Raw genomic sequence first — 21,294 nt, 5'->3', positions numbered from 1 at the left:
GGAGAGGCAACTAGGTAAATTCGAATGTTATGGCAAATTATGCAGAGCAGATTTTTGGAGCCTTGACAGAAAGGTGTCAAGGATTATGCCTAAATAGATTTCCTAAATGGGAATGTTTCAATGACGATATTGTTTTCGTGGTGTAGCCTATGCTATCAACAACAACTTGTTTTAAAGTATAGTCATTTCTTATCAAGGGAAAATAAAATATCCCTGAACTGTCCACATTTTAAAATGTGTAGGCTAATCTAATCAAACCAATCCCCACCTGGCAAAAACGAGTTAATTTCAACGTCATTTCAACCCCCCCCCAAAAAAAATCAGTGATGATATTGAATCAACGTGGAAAACTGATTTGATTTGCCAAAAGTCTTCAAGGTCAAGGAATTTCGTCATTTTTTCACCCAACTTTTAACGTAAATCCAATGACAGGGTAACATTTTTCGTTGATTTCACGTTGAATTCACGTTAGTTGACAACTCAACCAAATGTAAAACAAAACTTGATGTTGAACTGATGTCAATGCCCAGTGGGTCATGATTGCGTTAAAGTATAATCTAGTTTTATTTCAATTGTAGTCTCATCAAGTTATATAAAATGACATAAATTATTTTGACATTTAAGATGCAATCTTTGTAGGAAATTTCATCCTATATTACCATCCTTGCGATTTTTAATGTCCCTGATAGGTCGCTATTTCATTGGGTGTGTATGTAGAGAACCTAGAGGAAGCTGTCTGGTATCACATAACAGCATGAGATCAAGTGTTGCAAGCATGTAATCTCCCTTTCTGCCTTGATCAGACCGTCAGTGTCGTTGCGTTTTGGTGCACAAGAAGTACATTCATTTGCAATTGAACGCTGCACACATATAGACAAAATGTTGGATTACATAATGAAAATGAAAAAAAATTATAATAATCTGCAGTATTGATGCATCTACACTGTGGGTCTGATAGGTCTGATAGAGGCGTTAGTTGCCCTGCGTTTGTGAAGAAACCCTGCACTGACGTGATAGCTCATTTCTGCAGTCGAATGACCAGAAGCGCCCACATGGGTGGAACTTTATTCATATTTTTCATAATTAATAAAACTTTTTTAACTACGAAAATCCAGTGTTTCTATGTCAAACGGTTTTGTTATATTCCAGTCTTCTATGATGTATATAAAGTGTAATATTGGGATGCAAACTCAAAATGGAATACATTTCAGCTCTATATCTGACATGGTACAGGTGTTTTCTTTTTTTTAAAGCCCATAACCATGTGTGTGAGGTGTATACTTTTGTTTCAAAGTTGATTCGTTTACAACTACCACGAAACACTGATTTAGCCCACTACAGTAAAAGGTTGCTCTGCCCATTGGTTGCAATTGACCCGTGCAGTTTACCGGAGGAAATGTGTTCAGGTTAGACCTAGCACCCATCCCTCCCTTCCTCTCTCCTTCACTCCAACCCTTCTTATTCCATCACAAAGGTTTGTTCTCAATTGTAGGAAAATCTCCTCACTTCCTTTCCTTCACTGCAAGAACAAACCAGATGAAAACCAGTCTAATGATGAGATTCCACCATAAAATAATGTTCTCGAGTCTTTTCTAGGCAGTGCTGATGAAGGGTTGGAGACGAGGAAAAATTTTAGCAAATGAGAAAGAGCCTAAGAGAAGTATGTTGAGCCTGACAGACATTTGAAGTATTTTCTATTGCAGATGCAGTGGTGGTGTAAATCTTAGTAAAAATACTTTAAAGTACGAGTTTTGGGTTTTGGGGGGTATCTGTACTTTACTATTTATCTTTTTTTTTTTACAACTTTCTACTTCACTACATTCCTAAAGAAAATAACATACTTTTGACTTCATACATTTTCCCCTGGCACCCAAAAGTACTTGTTACATTTTGAATGCTTAGCGGGACAGGAAAAGGGTCCAATTCACACACTTATCAAGACAACATCCCTGGTCATCCCTACTTCCTCTGATCTGGCGGACTCACTAAACACATGTTGTTGTTTTTTTATAAATGTCTGAGTGTGGGAGTGTGCCTCTGGCTATCAGTTAAAAAAAATAATGAAAATGGTGCCGTCTGGTTTGCTTAACATAAGGAATTTTAAATGATTTATACTTTTTTCTGTTGATACTTAAGTATATTTTAGCAATTACATTTATTTTCAATACTTAAGTATATTTAAAACCAAGTAGTTTTAGACTTTTACTTAAGTAGAATTTTACTGGGTGAATTTTACTTGAGTAATTTTCTATCAAGAAATCTTTACTTTTACTCGAGTATGACAGTCAGGTACTTTTTCTACCATTGTGCAGATGAAGGGGAGTAAACGAGGAAAGGATAGACGTTTGAGCCAATGAGAAGAGCCTAAGAGATATATATATATATGTTGTGCCTGATAGACGTTTGAAGCTAAGATCCACCACCTGGAAACACGGCCGTGCAGGAAGCCCCGGGACAACCTGGAGGGGCTGGAGTACTTTGTCCGCTGCGAGGTGCACCTGTCTGACGTCAGCACCCTCATCAGCTCCATCCGGAGGATAGCGGAGGACGTCAAAACCACCAAAGAAGTCAAATGTGAGAACATTCAATATTTCTGCATAGTGCACTTCATTAAAACTGTACTCGTCTCACGAGCGCAGGTGAGGACCCATAATGCTGTGAAACTCGAGGCTTTAAAAAAAACATCTATCAAGTGTCGGATCATCTAATATTGTATCGCCGATGTATGACCCAAATGTAACCTAGCCGAACCATCTTTACACTCACAAAATCTCAAAAAGTATAGTTGAATGATCCTGTTGAATCTGAAGACTTGACTGGCTGGTCACCTCCTTAGATATAGTCCACCTTTGCATTGCATTTAGTTATACTGTAGCTGCTATTGAGTTGACCAAAGCTATTAATCTACGATAGATGGCAGGCTTTGTCCAAACATTTGTGTGCATTACGTGTTTTGCAGTGACAAGAATTAAAGATAAAACATGGAAATGGGCGCATGTTTGTTAAAAAATGAAACATCTTTACGGTCTTTTTTTCAGTTCACTGGTTCCCAAAGAAAATCTCAGAGCTGGACAGATGTCACCACCTTATCACAAAATTTGATCCAGATTTAGACCAAGAACACCCAGTGAGTGAATGAATGGAAACAATCACTCAGGCTGCTTATGTAGAGAGAGAGAGAGCGAGAGAGAGAGAGAGAGAGAGAGAGAGAGAGAGAGAGAGAGAGAGAGAGAGAGAGAGAGAGAGAGAGAGAGAGAGAGAGAGAGAGAGAGAGAGAGAGAGAGAGAGAGAGAGAGAGAGAGAGAGAGAGAGAGAGAGAGAGAGAGAGAGAGAGAGAGAGAGAGAGAGAGAGAGAGAGAGAGAGAGAGAGAGAGAGAGAGAGAGAGAGAGAGAGAGAGAGAGAGAGAGAGAGCCATACTAGGTAGCCTGTTTTGTATTGTGGGTTGTGGGTTATTGTCTATGTCTATACGTTAGTTGCTTGTGTTCTGCACTTTCGTTACATAGCTTCACGTTCGTTTGTTGTTTTGTATAGTTTGTCAAGTGTTCTTCATTTTCGTCATCATTAAATAGAAGAATGTATTCAAACCACGCTGCGCTTTGGTCCTCCTCTCTTCAATGTTACGACGATCGTGACAGAATAACCCACCAACCAAGGACCAAGCAGCGTGGTAACGGGCAGGAGCAGGAGAGACAGGGAGGTCAGGATTTCTGGACATGGGAGGAAATACTGGACGGAAAGGGACCATGGAAACAGGCTGGTGAGTATCGCCGCCCCAAAGCTGAGCTGGAGGCAGCGAAAGCGGAGAGGCGGTGGTATGAGGAGGCTGCACGAAAGCGCGGCTGGAAGCCAGAGAGGCAGCCCCAAAAAATTATTGGGGGAGGCACACAGGGAGTGGTGTTAAGCCAGGTAGGAGACCTGAGCCAACTCCCCGTGCTTACCGTGGAGAGAGAGCGACCGGGCAGGCACTGTGTTATGCAGAGATGCGCACGGTGTCCCCGGTGCGTGTGCATAGCCCGGTGCGGTACATTCCAGCTAGGGTGGGCATCGAGCCAGGTGCCATGAAAACGGCTCTATGCATCTGGTCACCAGTGCGTCTCCTTGGGCCGGGGTACATGGCACCAGCCCTACGTATATGGCACCAGCCCTACGTATGGTGTCTCCCATACGTGTTCATAGCCCAGTGCGGCTGATTCCACCTCGCCGCACTGGCATGGCCACGGGGAGTATTCAGCCAGGTAGGGTTGGGCAGGCTCGGTGCTCGAGACCTGTAGTGCGCCTCCACGGTCCGGTCTATCCGGTGCCTTCTCCACGCACCAGTCCGCCTGTGACAGCCCCTCGCACCAGCCCAGTACCACCAGTGCCAACACCACGCACCAGGCTTCCTGTGCATCTCCAGAGTCCAGTACGCCCTGTTCTTCCTCCCCGCACTAGCCTTGAGGTGCGTGTCCCCAGCCCGGTACCACCAGTTCCGGCACCACGCACCAAGCCTCCTGTGCGTCTCCAGAGCCCCGCACTCGCCCAGTGGTGCGTGTCCCCAGTCCGGTACCACCAGTTCCGGCACCACGCACCAGGCCTACAGTGCGCCTCGGCAAGCCTGAGCTGCCCGTCTGCCCAGCGCCGCCTGAGCTGCCCGTCTGTCCAGCGCCGCCTGAGCTGCCCGTCTGTCTAGCGCTGCCTGAGCTGCCCGTCTGTCCAGCGCCGCCTGAGCTGCCCGTCTGTCCAGCGCCGCCTGAGCCGCCCGTCTGTCCTGAGCCGTCAGAGCCGCCCGTCTGTCCTGAGCCGCTAGAGCCGTCCGTCAGTCAGGAGCCGCCAGAACCGCCCGCCAGTCAGGAGCCGCCAGAGCCGCCCGCCAGTCAGGAGCCGCCAGAGCCGCCCACCAGTCAGGAGCCGCCAGAGCCGCCCGCCAGTCAGGAGCCGCCAGAGCCGCCCTTCAGTCAGGAGCCGCCAGAGCCGCCCTTCAGTCATGAGCTACCTCTCAGTCATGAGCTGCCCTTCAGTCATGAGCTGCCCTTCAGTCATGAGCTGCCCCTCAGTCATGAGCTACCCCTCAGTCATGAGCTACCCCTCAGTCATGAGCTACCCCTCAGTGCGGAGCTGCCCTTCAGTCCGGAGCTGCCCCTCAGTCCGGAGCTGCCCCTCAGTCCGGAGCTGCCCCTCAGTCCAGAGGCGCCCCTCAGTCCAGTGGGGCCATTTAGTTGTTTCTAGGAGGCCACGGAAGCGGGGATTGACTATGGTGGAGTAGGGGCCACGTCCAGCGCCAGAGCCGCCACCGCGGACAGATGCCCACCCAGACCCTCCCCTATAGGTTCAGGTTTTGCGGCCGGAGTACGCACCTTGGGGGGGGGGGGGGGGTTTACTGTCACACCCTGACCATAGTTTGCTTTGTATGTTTTATGTTTTGGTTGGTCAGAGTGTGATCTGTGTGGGCATGCTATGTTGTATGTCTGGTTTGTCTATTTCTATGTTTGGCCTGATATGGTTCTCAATCAGAGGCAGGTGTTAGTCATTGTCTCTGATTGGGAACCACATTTAGGTAGCCTGTATTGTATTGTGGGTTGTGGGTTAGTTTGTCAAGTGTTCTTCATTTTCGTCATCATTAAATAGAAGAATGTATTCAAACCACGCTGCGCTTTGGTCCTCCTCTCTTCAACGTTACGACGATCGTGACAATAACACTGCCATATTTCTAATAACAGTATAATGACTCTAGATAAAATGTGAAACTATAGATATTGGGTCTCTACTCATGTTTTGTGTGACGGTTTTGTACAGGGATTCACAGATCCCGTCTATAGGCAGAGGAGGAAGATGATTGGAGACATTGCCTTCAGATATAAACAGTAAGTCAGAAATAATTATACCTTAACTCATTACAACATTTATTCATAAACATAAGCCCTAAGAAATTATATTTCTCATTTCACGAATAAATATATATATATATTTCAATATACTGCTATGTAGCAGACCTGGGCAGAAAATAATGTAGTTGTATTTTGTAGTTTATTTGAAAATACAGTACAAACTGGAGGTAGTCGGGTATAGATTATATAATTTTAACAAAAAGGCAACTATTTTCTTTGATATTCAAATACAGGTATCAGATAAACAAACAGTATTTGGAATACCTCTCAGAAAAACAAATAATATTTTAAGGTACTTGAATATGCAGTGCATTCGGAAAGTATTCAGACCCCTTGACTTATTCCATATTTTGTTAGGTTACGTCCTTATTCTAAAATTGATTAATAGTTTTTTTCCCTTCAAACTACACACAATACCCCACAATGACAAAGGAAAAACAGGTTTAGACATTTTTGCTAATTTATTAAAAATAGAAATATCACATATACATAAGTATTCAGACCCTTTCGTCAGTACTTTGTTGAAGCACCTTTAGCAGCGATTACAGCCTCAAGTCTTCTTGGGTATGATGCTACAAGCTTGACACACCTGTATTTGGGGAGTTTCTCCCATTCTTCTCTGCAGATCCTCTCAAGCTCTGTCAAGTTGGATGGGGAGCGTTGCTGCACAGCTATTTTCAGGTCTCTCCAGAGTTGTTTGATCGGGTTCAAGTCTGGGCTCTGGCTGGGTCACTCAAGGACATTAGGAGACTTGTCTCGAAGCCACTCCTGCATTGTTTTCTTGGCTGTGTGCTTAGGGTCGTTGTCCTGTTGGAAGGTGAACCTTCACCCCAGTCTGAGGTCCTCAGCTCTCTGGAGCAGGTTTTCATCAAGGATCTCTCTGTACTTTGCTCTGTTCATCTTTGCCTCGATCCTGACTAGTTTCCCAGTCCCTGCCGCTGAAAAACACCCCCACAGTATGATGCTGCCACCAACGTGCTTCACCTTAAGGATGGTGACAGGTTTCCTCCAGACGTGACGCTTGGCATTCAGGCCAAAGAGTTCAATCTTGGTTTCATCAGATCAGAGAAGCCTAACCCTGACCCGAACCCTTTCTCATGGTCTGAGAGTCTTTAGGTGCCTTTTGGAAAACTCCAAGCGGGCTGTCATGTGCCTTTTACTGAGGAGTGGCTTCCGCCTGGCTACTCTACCATAAAGGCCTGATTGGTGGAGAGCTGCAGAGATGGTTGTCCTTCTGGAAGGTTCTCTCATCTCTACAGAGGAACTCTAGAGCTCTGCCAGAGTGATCATCGGGTTCTTGGTCACCTCCCTGACAAAAGGCCCATCTCCCCCCATTGCTCAGCTTGGCCGGGCAGTCAGCTCTAAGAAGAGTCTTGGTGGTTCCAAACGTATTCCATTTAAGAATGATGGAGGCCACTGTGTTCTCGGGGATCTTCAATGCTGCAGTCATTTTTTGTACCCTTCCCAGATCTGTGCCTCGACACAATCCTATCTCGGAGCTATACGGACAATTCCTTCGAATTCATGGCTTGGTTTTTGCTCTGACATGCACTGTCAACTGTGGGTCCTTATATAGACAGGTGTGTGCCTTTCCAAATCATGTCCAATCAATTGAATTTACCAAAGGTGGCCTCCAATTATGTTGTAGAAACATCTCAACGATGATCAATGAAAACAGGATGCAACTGAGCTCAATTTCGAGTCTCATAGCAAATGGTCTGAAAACGTATGTAAATAAGTTATTTAAATTTTTTATTTTTAATAAATTAGCAAACATTTTTATAAACCTGTTTTTGCTTTGTCATTATGGGGTATTATGTGTATAGTAACAGTGGAACCGAACAATTTTTTTGAAGGGTTCTGTTCAGAACGAAACGATTGGAAAATAATTTAGGTTCCAACCCCTCCATAAGATTGTGTAAATTGCTTTATAATTGCATAATAATGGAGTTATAACATGTGGAATAAGGAGCAGTTACTATTCCTGTAGAGTACTGTATTGCTCATTGCTATGCAATTAAAATGGAATTACCAAAGTGTTACGTAACATGTTAATAAAATGTTGCTCAAAGTTATTACAGTTTTTTTACACAGGCGCCAGAACAGTTTGTTAAGTGTTACTGAGAATGCTAACAGTAACAAAATATGCCTATTAAGGCATAAGGAAACTAAAAATCAGGGCGGCAGGTAGCCTAGTGGTTAGAGGGTTGGACTAGGAACTGAAAGGTTGCAAGATCAAATCCCTGAGCTGACAAGGAAAAAATCTGTCATCGGCTGTCATTGGAAATAAGAATTTGTTCTTTAACTGAACTGCCTAGTTAAATAAAGGTTAAAAAAAAATAGAAAATACTGCCTTCTTGAATCATTTACAGCCAAGGTAGGTTGAAAATCATTTTAGTTTGTATTCTAAAAAAACAATCCCTTTAAAGACGGTATAGTGTGTGTTTGAAACACAAACATTTACCCTCAGATGGAGAAAGTTCAAGTTGTTTTTGCTAAGCCTCCAACTTGCTGTTTACAAATGGCTTTGAATTACTCTGCAGTATTTCCAGGTATCATAAAATCTTTTTACCTTTTCAGTGGCATACAGTAGTTGAGCGTCACAACTTGCTTATACTTATCTGTACACAATATAATTGGTTAGGGCCTACCGAGTGGCGCAGCCGTCTAATGCAATGCAGTGCTTGAGGCGTCACTACAGACCCGGGTTCGATCCAAGGCTGTGTCACAACCGGCCATGACAGGGAATCCCATAGGGCGGGTCACAATTGTCCCAGCGCCGTCTAGGTTAGGAGAGTTTGGCCGGGGGTGTTTTATTTGTCTCATCGCACTCTAGCGACTCCTTGTGTATGCTGAGCACTTGTTGGCTGCTTTTCCTTCACTCTGGGGTCCAACTCATCCAAAACCATCTCAATTGGGTTGAGGTCAATTGATTGTGGAGGCCAGGTCACCTTATGCAGCACTCTCCTTCTTGGTCAATAGCCCTGACACAGCCTGGAGGTGTGTTGGATCATTGTCCTGTTGAAAAACAAATGATAGTCACACTAAGTGCAAACCAGATGGGATGGTGTATCACTGCAGAATGCTGTGGTAGCCATGCACGTTAAGTATGCCTTGAATTTATCAAAGATCACTGACAGTGTCACCAGCAAAGCACCCCCACACCATCACACCACCTTCTCCATGCTTCACGGTGGGAACCACACATGCAGAGATCATCTGTTCACCTTTTCTGCGTCTCACAAAGACACAGCGGTTGGTGGAACCAAAGATCTCAAATTTGAACTCATCAGACCGTGCTTCTACACCTGCATTGCTTGCTGTTTGGGATTTTAGGCTGGGTTTCTGTACAGCACTTCGAGATATTAGCTGATGTACGAAGGGCTATATAAAATAAACTCGATTTGATTTGATGATCAGACCAAAGGACAGATTTCCACCGGTCTAAGGTCCATTTCTCGTGTTTCTTGGCCCAAGCAAACCTCTTCTTATTATTGGTGTCCTTTAGTAGTGGTTTCTTTGCAGCAATTTGACCATGAAGGCCTGATTCACACAGTCTCCTCTGAACAGTTGATGTGTATGTTACTTGAACTCAGTGAAGCATTTATTTGGGCTGCAATTTCTGAGGCTGGTAACTCTAATGAAATTATCCTCTGCAGCAGAGGTAATTCTGGGTTTTCCTTTCCTGTGGCGGTCCTCATGAGAAGCAGTTTCATCATAGCGCTTGATGGTTTTTGCGACTGCACTTGAAGAAATGTTGGCACATCGGCATTGACTGTCCATGTCTTAAAGTAATGATGGACTGTCATTTTCTCTTTGCTTATTTGAGCTGTTCTTGCCATAATATGGACCTGGTATTTTACCAAAAAGGGCTATCTTTTGTATAATCATCCCTATCTTGTCACAACACAACTGACTGGCTACAACACATTCCGAAGGCAAGAAATTCCACAAATGAACTTTTAACAAAGGCACACCTGTTAATTGAAATGCATTCCAGGTGACTACCTCATGAAGCTGGTTGAGAGAATGCCAAGAGTGCAAAAAAGCTCTGAAGAAGGCTGTGAGGTTGATACGTAAAAGCTTATTAAAGAGCAGTGATACTATCAAGAGCAGTGTGCAGGTTTCTTCTTGTTTCTCATTTTATTCAACTGTTACCATGCACTAGCAAAAAAGATAGCTCAGATATGCCTTTTGAATTAAGAATTTCAAATATAACACTTTTTTGGTTACTACATGATTCCATATGTGTTATTTCATAGTTTTGATGTCTTCACTAAAAACCCTTGAAGGAGTAGGTGTGTCCAAACTTTTGACTGGTACTGTATATATAAATAGTTAGACTTTATGGCAATGGACATTCAGGAGAATGGACATTTACAAAATGTTCAGAAAGAAATGTTTTGTGTATATCAAACATGACTGTCCTATAGATTTGAATAGTTTATTAGATTTGGTGTGCTCTATTCATTATATTTCTATCTTAACATGCAGTTCCAGATACAGCACTGCCATAATTTTTTTTAAGTAGTTACTTTCTGAGAGTTTTATTCAAATTGTTTTAAAAAGTAGTATTTTTTTCGGATCTGTATTCAAGTAGTGGTGGTCACCTCAAAAGTAAATATTTATTTCCCCGGAAAAATAGTTACTTTCCACAAAGAATAGTTAAAACTATAGTTATTCTAGGTCTGCCATGTAGTAATACAAATACAAAGAGTCATGAAACTTTCACAGTACATGGAGACGACTGTCTACTTAAAATGTCATGTAAAAATCATCAAAAAAGTGGATACAAGTTTTATCCAGGAATAGGAAGCTACAATGGTGTATATCTGCTAATTTCATTCTTCTCTTTGTCAGAGGGGAGCCCATCCCCAGAGTAGAATACACAGAGGAGGAGATCGGTACATGGTGAGTGGCCCTAGCCTGATATTCTCTGGTAAAATCAGTGATAAGTATTCAAACCTTTAGGTACATACAAGTGTCTTATATCGGTTGAAAGCTGAAATGCTTGTTAATCTAACTGCACTGTCCGATTTACAGTAGACATTACAGCGAAAGCATGCCATGCGATTGTTTGAGGACGGCGCCCCACATCAAAATATTTTTCCACCGGCACAGGTTTCATAAATTCACAAATAGCGATTAAATATTCACTTACTTTTTGAAAATCTTCCTCTGATTTGTCATCCAAAGGGTCTCAGCTATAACATGTAGTGTCGTTTTGTTAGATAACATCCTTCTTTATATCCCAAAAAGTCAGTTTAGTTGGCGCCATTGATTTGAATAATCCACTCGTTCAACATGCAATGCAGAGAAAGGAATCTGAAAATCTACCACTAAACATTGTTTCATCAAGTCAAAATACGTTTCCATTTACTTCTCAGATACTCTAAAATGTAATCAAACTATAATACTTCTTACGGAAAGAAGTATGTTCAATAGGAAACCAATTTTAGAAGGTGTGTCTTGTCTTCATCGTGCGCCCAAACACTCATTTACAAGACTGTGTCCCTGTACTAAAACTGATATTTCTTATTCGTTTTGGAAGTTTCAAGCCTGAAACCTTGAACATAGACTGCTGACACGCTGTGGAAGCCATAGGAATTGCATCCTGGGAGCTAGAATTCAGTATGCCCCTATACTTTCCATTGTAAGAGAATGGGCTCTCAAAAAAAACATTCTGGTTGGTTTTTCTTTGGATTTTCTCCTACCATATCTATTGTGTTATAGTCTCCTACATTATTTTATAATTTCTATAAACTTTAAAGTGTTTTCTTTCCAATGGTACCAATTATATGTATATCCTGGCTTCAGGGCCTGAGCAACAGGCAGTTTACTTTGGGCACGTTAGTCAGGCGGAAATTGAGAAAAAAGGGGTCTAGCCCTAACTAAGATAGTGTTAGACCATTGAACTAAAGCTTCGGCAGTAGCTTTTGTAACTACAATGACTCTTCACATCTCAATACTTATCGTGCAAGGGTTGTTTATTGTATGCTTTCTGTTATGCTTCAGCCCTCTGTTTACATGTCCATTTGCACAAAGACGTGTTTATTTCGTACTATTTATGATTTTGTGATTTTGACTCAGAGTGGTAAAGGTTATTTTCCTGATTTGCCACGGATGGAGGGTGCTATCAAGCAATCTAGAGTAAAAGCTTTTGATCGTTTATGTGCAAATGTCACCGATTAAAGTCAATTGCCCAGATATCATGTCAGTCTAAAATGTCAGTTCATTGTTTGACTCACTCCACCAAACGGAAATATTGTGTTTGAACAATATAAAAACATTTTCAAAAAAGCGTGCAGGTCCCTTGACCGAACTTCTCCGAAGTGACTGTCAGCCATCTGGTACACGACTTGTTCTGCATCCCAAATGACAACCTATTCCCATATAGTGCACTACTTTTGACCAGAGTCCTATGGTTTCCAGTTCAAAATCAGTGCACTATATAGGGAAAAGGGTGCCATTTGGGACGTAGACTTGCTCATGGATAACCCGATTATAAGAGAGTAAACAGTTTTGTTTTGGAGAGATTTATAGTTTACCTAGAGGACAATATGCTGCCATAACTCAATCAAAGAGAGGCCACACATTCAGCTCACCATTCTGGAAATGAGTTATACAGAAGTTCTCTATTTTTTAATGGATATATTTGGACTTCTATAACATTTCTGTCTTGAAAATGCCAAGAAATCAATCCTTTTCCCACAGTTGTGTTTTAAGATTTCTACATTTTCATGCAATTTTATCTACAACATTATATTTGTTTCCATCATGTGTGTTCATCTTCTGGTGTGTGTGTATCCATGTGTGTGTCCGTACGTGCATGCATGTCTGTGTGTTCTCCCACGTGTGTGTGTGTTGGATAGGAGAGAGGTTTACTCCACCCTGAGGGACCTGTACACCACCCATGCCTGCAGTGAGCACCTGGACGCCTTCCGCCTGCTGGAGAGACATTGTGGATACAGCCCTGAAAACATCCCCCAGTTGGAGGACGTGTCACGCTTCCTCAGAGGTACTCATACATGCCGCCTATAGCAGCCATTGTCATTGAGCTTCTCACAAGACGCATGCGTCTCTCTGCAATTTCATTGGCAACTCCAGCAATAATCTGAATGAATGTGCTGTGAATTTTTTTTTCCTCCTCAGTCAGCTGAATGCGCCGCTTAGTTCATAGAACCCTGGTTACGTTAGTAACCTTTGCTATTAGCGGCTGGGACAAACGGAATAGTAACAGCGGTTTCTAGTGCTTTTAGCGCATCCTGAAAACAAAATATTCCTACAAATTGGGCTCTAGTTTTTGACCCCATTCCTGAAAGCTAAGATTCTCAGGAATGTGTTTGTGTCTTCTGTTTCTATCTATCTATCACACAAGTTGTGCAGGACTCAGTAGAAGAGACAGAGAAGAATCTGTTCAGAATGACTGGGGGAAATTAATTGATTCTTCACAAAAGATCATACACAAAGATTGCTTGATAATCATCATCAACTTTTTCTTTTTGAGATAATGGCAATAAGGCCAGATTCAAAAGATTCATACAATGATTTTAACACATTTGTTACTAATACTGCAACTTGAATGAAAGCTTGATGGTCCATGTTAATAGTATCTTAAATATCATGTATGAATTCATTTGATATAATGTATGAATCAATTTCACTTCATGACCCCCCCCCCCCAATAAAGTAGCTCCCTCAGAAATATTAGTGTCTACCACTGGCCTATAGCATGTTCAATACAGCCCACTCCTGATTGAACATTAGATACATGTAAGTGCAAAGAAGTGGATATTCAACCTGCGTAGGGGTCGAAAATGGTAAAGGTTAGGGTTAAGGTTGGGTTTAGAGACAAAGGTTACGTACTGCAGTCATACATTTTCTGTCGGCTGAATATACACTACCTAAGTTCCACCTCTTGGTAGATGCGTAGTCATTAGTACCCAATTGTCATTGTCACTGTCTCCCTGCTTTTTCTATTTTTTCTTTCTCTGTCTCGCTCTCACTCACTCACTCTCACACACAGAGCGTACAGGGTTCCAGCTGCGTCCCGTGGCAGGTCTCCTCTCTGCCAGAGACTTTTTAGCCAGTCTGGCCTTCCGCGTGTTCCAGTGTACCCAGTATATACGCCACGCCTCTTCTCCCATGCACTCCCCTGAACCGTGAGTACTACTGTTTCACCATGGCCATATTCAGTATGCAAACATTGTAGAAAGTTGCAGATAGAGATGTCATGAATAGAGCTGTTGTGATTCCTAATTCTACATGCTATATTTCTATCTTAACATTGCACAACATCCTAGTTCTCCATACCTGGGTTAAAAGATAGCTGATCTGCATTTTTCTACATTGTACTGGATACAGTGTCAGGACCCGGTGCGAGAAACAGTCACTAAATCGGCAGAACCCAGAAGATGAGGCAGACACAGCAGTACTAGAGATGGTGGTTTAATAAAAAGTAGATATCTTCCAAAATACAAAGAAAATCCACAAAGTGGTAAAAACAGCAAGGGAAAAACAAACCTCAAAAGACTAATACAAAATACAAAAGAACAAAACCAGAGAACCTCTGGAAAATCCAACAAGAGAAAAATATATGTTCACAACAAGGCTTGGGCTGGGGCTGGGTGCTAACATACAAACACTGAGCAAGGAACTGAGGAACACACAGGGATGAAATACTAACAAGGGAACGACATACAGGTGCAAACAATAATTAGAACAAGGGAAAAACAAAAGGTACAAAAAAGGTGCAATGGGGACATCTAGTGACAAAAAAACAGAACAGTCCTGGCCAAAAGCTGACAGAATCCCCCTCCTAGGAACGGCTCCTGACGTTCCTACCAGCCTTCTCAGGGTGGAGGGCCCTGAACTGACGAATGAGGTCAGGGTCCAGTATGTCCTTGGCAGGAACCCAGGAGCGCTCCTCGGGACCGTAGCCTTCCCAGTCCACCAGATACTGCCAGGACCGCTGCACCCGGCGGGAGTCCAGTATCCGGTGGACGGTATAAGCCGACTGGCCTCCGATGACACGGGGCGGAGGGGGAGGTCTGCCTGCCGGAATAAGGGGAGAAAAAACAACAGGTTTTAATAAAGAAATGTGAAATGTGGGATTGATTTTAAGGGATCTGGGTAAGTGCAGGCGAAAAGTAACGGGATTGACTCTCCTGGCAATCTTAAAGGGTCCGATGAATCTCTGGGACAGCTTGCGAGACTCCACCCATAGCGGTAAGTTTTTTGTTGAGAGCCATACTCTCTGGCCGGGGTACAGGGTAGGACCGGGACGGCGACGTCTGTTGGCTTGTCGTTGGTACTGCTGTGAGGAACGCAGAAGATTAAGACGGGCCTTCTTCCACGTAAGCCGACAGCGTCTGATGAACCTCGAGGCTGAAGGCACTCTGACTTCTGCCTCCTGGTCCGGGAACAATAGAGGAGCATAGCCAAACTGACACTCGTGCGGGGATATACCAGTGGAGGAGGAGCACAAGGTGTTGTGCGCGTACTCAGCCCAAACAATGAAGGATGACCATGTGGATGGGTTGTTGGAAACCATACATCTGAGGGTGGTTTCCAGCTCCTGATTCATCCTCTCAGTTTGGCCGTTGGACTCCGGATGGTACCCTGAAGATAAACTGGCCGTGGCCCCTATGAGTTGGCAGAAGGCCTTCCAAAACCTTGAGGCGAACTGGGGACCTCTGTCGGAAACCATATCTTGCGGGATGCCAAAGACTCGGAACACATGGTTAATCACCAACTCAGCTGTTTCCTTGGCAGAAGGTAATTTGGTCAAGGGAACAAACCTGGCCGCCTTAGAAAACCTGTCGATGATGACTAGGATCGTAGTATTACCATGGGACGGAGGAAGGCCAGTAATAAAGTCCAGCGAGATATGGGACCAGGGTCGGTGGGGAATAGATAAAGGCTGAAGGAGTCCTTGAGGGCGGAGGTGAGAAGATTTGCCCTGGCAGCACACGGAACAGGCCTTGACGAAAGTGGCAACGTCTTCTTTTATGGTGGGCCACCAGAACTTACGCTGGATGAACTCCAAGGTGCGACCTACGCCCGGGTGACAGGTGAGGCGAGAGGAGTGCCCCCACAGAAGGACTTGGGACCTTGCTGCCTTGGGAACAAACAACCGATTAGCAGGACCTCCTCCAGGGCCCGGTTCGATGGCTTGAGCTTGTTTCACGGTATCCTCCACTTGCCACGAGATCGGAGCCACGATCTTAGCGGCAGGAAGAACAGTCATGTCAGTATCTTCTCGAATGGCAGGAGAGTAGACTCGTGACAAGGCATCCGGTTTGAGATTCTTCGACCCGGGTCTATAGGTGAGAATAAACTGGAATCGGCTGAAGAAAAGAGACCATCGAGCTTGTCTGGAGTTCAACCGCTTCGCCTGCTGGATATACTCCAGATTTTTGTGGTCCGTAAGCACTTGAAACGGTTGAGAAGCCCCCTCGAGCCAGTGTCTCCATTCCTTCAATGCCATCTTAACCGCTAGGAGTTCACGATCCCCCACATCGTAATTCCTCTCGGCCGGGGTAAGCCGGTGAGAGAAGAAGGCGCAAGGATGAAGCCTCTTGTCTTCACCCCTCTGAGACAGGACAGCTCCAACACCAACCTCTGATGCGTCTACCTCCACCACAAAAGGTTCATCCGCCGTCGGTAGTGTCAGGATGGGAGCAGAGAGGATGCGCTGCTTGAGTCCTTGGAAGGCCGTCTCAGCTTCTCTTCCCCACAGAAACCTTGTGTTGCCACCCTTGGTTAAAGCTGAGAGAGGGGCTGCCACCGAGCTGAAGTTCTTGATGAACTTGCGGTAGAAGTTAGTGAAGCCCAGGAAACGCTGAACTTCCTTAACGGACTTGGGGGTGGGCCAATCTGCTACCGCCCCTACCTTCTTGGGGTCCATCTGGACTCGACCGGGTTCCACTACAAATCCCAGGAACTGTACTCGAGAGGAATGGAATTCACACTTTTCCGGCTTAACGTACAAATGGCTGTCTAGGAGGCGTTTGAGCACTTGTCTGACATGCTTAGTGTGTTCTTGAAGGGAGCTCGAAAAGATGAGGATGTCATCCAAGTAAACAAACACGAAAATGTTAAGCATATCCCTAAGCACATCGTTTATGAGCGCTTGGAACACAGCCGGGGCGTTGGTCAGGCCGAAGGGCATCACCAAGTATTCGTAGTGACCAGTAGGCGTGTTGAAAGCGGTCTTCCACTCGTCACCGGGTTTGATCCGCACAAGATGGTATGCGTTCCGCAGGTCAAGCTTAGTGAAGACCACTGCTTCCTGGAGCAGCTCAAAGGCTGTGGCCATAAGGGGTAGCGGGTAGCGGTTACGGACGGTTATGGCATTAAGTCCCCGGTAGTCGATGCAAGGACGTAATCCCCCGTCTTTTTTGGCCACAAAGAAAAACCCTGCTCCCGCCGGCGAGGTGGATGGACGCATGAGGCCTGCTGCCAGAGCGTCCTTGATGTAGGTATCCATAGCAGCTCGTTCGGGAGGAGATAGGGAAAATATCCGACCCCTGGGGGGGCAGGTGCCCGGAAACAGGTCGATGGGGCAATCGTAAGGTCTATGGGGTGGTAGTTTGGTGGCCCTCTGTTTGCTAAATACCGGTTTGAGGTCATGGTAACACTCGGGAACTCGGGACAGGTCGATGGATTCTAGAGACTCGGGAGGGGAACTCGGGGAACTTGGGAAGATACAAGTGGCTTGGCACGTAGGACCCCACTGCTTGATAGTGCCCACAGACCAGTCGATGTGAGGGTTATGGCTGTGAAGCCAGGGGTATCCAAGGACGAGAGGGAACTCGGAACACGAGGTCAGATGAAAGTTCATCACTTCCTGGTGTTGGGAAACTGAAAGACGCAAGGGGGTAGTGACACGAGTGACAAGTCCAGATCCCAAAGGGCTTCCATCCAACGTAGTAACCCTTATGGGGTCACTTAGAGGTTCAGAGGGAATGCCATTCTCCTTCGCCCAGACACCATCCATGAAGTTACCTGCGGCTCCAGAGTCTACCAAGGCTTGAAGGGGAAGCTCGTGGTTGTCCCAGGAAAGGGTAACTGGAATGAGCAGGCGGGAGTTGGATGGATGAGAGGAGGTTATGTTTCCCGTTACCGTCCTCCCAGGCCTGCACGGGAGAGTGCGTTTTCCCTGGAGCCCGGGACACGTGGAGAGGAAATGGCCCGGTTTGCCGCAATATAGACAGCATCGCTCCCTCATCCGGCGGTCTCTCTCAGCCTGGGAGATGCGTCCAACCTGCATGGGTTCCGGTGGAGTCAGCGGGGATAAAGGTGGAGACTCGGAGCTGGGACCGATAGGAGCTAGGGTGAGAGATCTACGGTTGAGCTCTCTCTCTCTCAGACGCTGGTCTATGCGTGAAGCCAACTTGATCAGGGACTCGAGGTTGTCCGGTGGTTCCCGAGTGACCAGTTCATCTTGGATGGTGTCGGAAAGACCCTTCAAAAAGCACACTGTGAGCGCCTCGTCATTCCAGCCACTCGCTGCTGCCACCGTGCGGAACTGGATGGCATAGTCCGTCACGCTGCGCCGACCTTGGCGGAGAGTCAGGAGCTGTTTGGCTGAGTCAGGACCGCTGGTAGGACCTTGAAACACTCGCTTGAATTCTTCAGCAAAGGTAGAGTAGCTGGCACAGCAGGGACTTTGGGCATCCCACACAGCAGTAGCCCAGGCTAGGGCTTTTTCCGACAGCAGGGTGATGATATATGCTATCTTGGACCGGTCGGTGGGAAATGACGAGGGTTGCAGCTCGAAGGAGAGAGAACATTGGGTGAAAAACCCCTTACAACCACTCGGATCACCTGAGAACCGTTGGGGAGGCGGCAGACGAGGTTCAGCCAGGGGGTTAACTGCCACGGGCACTTGAATCTGATGAACTGGAGCAGAAGCGGTTGCAGGAGAAAGTTGATCAGAAATCTGCTTTATGGAAGTCATCATCTCCGATAGAAGTTGAGAATGTCCAGCCATTAAGGCCTCTTGCTGAACCAGAGCAGCTTCGTGACGTTGGACAGTCCCCTCGTGGTGGGACAGCATGGGAAAAAAGTCCTGGGTACTGGCTGCCTCTGGGTTCATTTTAATGGCTCAGTGTTTCTGTCACGACCCGGTGCGAGAAACAGTCACTAAATCGGCAGAACCCAGAAGATGAGGCAGACACAGCAGTACTAGAGATGGTGGTTTAATAAAAAATAGATATCTTCCAAAATACAAAGAAAATCCACAAAGTGGTAAAAACAGCAAGGGAAAAACAAACCTCAAAAGACTAATCCAAAATACAAAAGAACAAAACCAGAGAACCTCTGGAAAATCCAACAAGAGAAAAATATATGTTCACAACAAGGCTTGGGCTGGGGCTGGGTGCTAACATACAAACACTGAGCAAGGAACTGAGGAACACACAGGGATTAAATACTAACAAGGGAACGACATACAGGTGCAAACAATAATTAGAACAAGGGAAAAACAAAAGGTACAAAAAAGGTGCAATGGGGACATCTAGTGACAAAAAAACAGAACAGTCCTGGCCAAAACCTGACATACAGTGCAACCTTTGTTAGGTAGTCTGCTGTCAGGTTTCGACTGTGGTACAGCAAAGACAAATAAACCTGTGCTCATGGTTCTCACAGGGGAAGTGAAATGATAGGCTATAATGACTTTGCTCAAGATCATGCATGCCGCAAATGACATGCGACTAACTATAATGTAACAAATTAAAAACGTTGACGTTCTGTAGTTGGACGGGATCTAACAGTTTTTCATGAAAGTGTTCCAAACAGAAGTTCTGCTGATCAAAGTTACTAAATCACATGTGTTTAAATGACTGGTTAAATAGCTCACTGTGTAGTGAGCCAAGCTCCTGATAATTTTCGTAGATTGCGGCAAGGGTTTGAATCCCAGATCAGATTATTCAATTTTTTTTATGTACAATTACATTTGTGTTATTGTGTTGCAAAGGGAAGTGCAACACCTTGATAATGAACAATAATAATACATTTAATGAGGCATCTTTCTTCAGCCCTGTAGACACACTGTTAATAATCATGTTTATTACATATATTGCACAGACGTGTACATTTAACTGTACAACCTTGTACATACATTATTAAAATGATCTACAAACATCACATATGCATTATTTGACTCGAGGACCAGCAGGAGATGGTTTTTCTAATTCGAGTCGCGTAGGGGACTTGAACCCACACAAAACGTTTTGGAGCATACCCCCTTGCAATTCTCCTTTGACCTCTCATCAACGAGCTGTTTTTGCCCAAAGGACTGCCACTGACTGGATGTTTTCTGTTTGTCGCACCATTGTCAGTAAACCCTAGACACTGTCGTGCGTGAAAAGCCCAGGTGGCCGGCCGTTTCTGAGATACTGAAACCGGAACACCTGGCACTGACGATCATACCACACTCAATGTTGCTTAGGTCACTCGTTTTGCCCAACAGTCTCTGAATACCTCGATGCCTGTCTTCCTGCTTTATATAGCAAGCCACGGCCACGTGACTCATTTTCGTGAATGGGGTGCTTTACCTAATAAACTGTGTATCTCAATTTTTGGGGGTTTCTTTAAATAAGCTTTTCTGTACAATTAAAGGTCAGATACACTGCATTTCAAACAGTCAGCAATAATCTAATGAATTCAGGGCTTGTGAAATTAGTCCTAGGCTAAATATAAGCCTTCCACAACCATAAGACCCAATAATAATGTCATTATTTCATCAAAATAGTTGAACCTGCTTTTTTGCAATACTGCCCTACTAAGCAAAAAGGCAGTAACTGCTCATAGCGTGGAATTGAGAAAAATTGCTTTTATTTACCTTGGTTTCACAGTAACTTTATGCAGTTACTGCTAACATGACCCCCATTTTCTCTAAAACACAATACAATAGAGGCAGGATACTTGTCCAAATGATTAAGCATGTATTTAATGTGGCAGAAAGTTAGAGCATAACCTGTAAACCCATGTTATCCTTAGGGAGAAACTCGGATGTGTCAAACTACATGAACCTGCGAGCGCAGCTAGAATAACTCTGTGGCTTATCCACCCCAACCTCTCCCCGACGACCCCATCGAAACGGTGTGTTTCTGTGTGACCCAGAGGCCACAATATGTCAAAAGCATGTTGAAATCACTAATTGTCAGGCTTCATTCTGGGCCTACTTTTTGCACAGTCGCTGCGGTCAGACCAAGCGAGCTACCGGCAAGTGGGGCACCTCGTTAAACTCGGCACATCCCAGAGACTACGGTGAGGCCATTTGCCAACCCTTTGTGTGTGATTTCAGCCTGTCCATTTGGTGATGGTTCATCACTGTTTAAACTTATTGGAAATAGACAATAAGTCAGCCATAAAGTCAGCCATCCATCAGTCAATAAGATATCATACTGACACCAAACTGAT

The 21,294-nt window shown here is 44.8% G+C and overlaps 1 protein-coding gene across 1 annotated transcript in view; it reads left to right on the top strand.

The window, feature by feature from the left end:
* Positions 1-21,294, top strand: part of th (tyrosine hydroxylase) — a 32,799-nt gene that overhangs the window by 1,328 nt on the left and 10,177 nt on the right. The window contains exons 3-8 of the mRNA XM_071326864.1: positions 2,400-2,574; positions 3,039-3,127; positions 5,774-5,841; positions 10,726-10,776; positions 12,738-12,883; positions 13,892-14,027. Coding sequence (XP_071182965.1) covers positions 2,400-2,574; positions 3,039-3,127; positions 5,774-5,841; positions 10,726-10,776; positions 12,738-12,883; positions 13,892-14,027 — 665 coding nt within the window. The remainder of the gene's footprint in view (positions 1-2,399; positions 2,575-3,038; positions 3,128-5,773; positions 5,842-10,725; positions 10,777-12,737; positions 12,884-13,891; positions 14,028-21,294) is intronic.

This window comes from Salvelinus alpinus, chromosome 9 (assembly GCF_045679555.1).
Source record: "Salvelinus alpinus chromosome 9, SLU_Salpinus.1, whole genome shotgun sequence".
In the NCBI taxonomy this organism is placed as follows: Eukaryota; Metazoa; Chordata; class Actinopteri; order Salmoniformes; family Salmonidae; genus Salvelinus; species Salvelinus alpinus.
The sequence above is the reverse complement of the archived record's forward strand: the minus strand, read 5'-3'. Positions and strand labels throughout refer to the sequence as shown.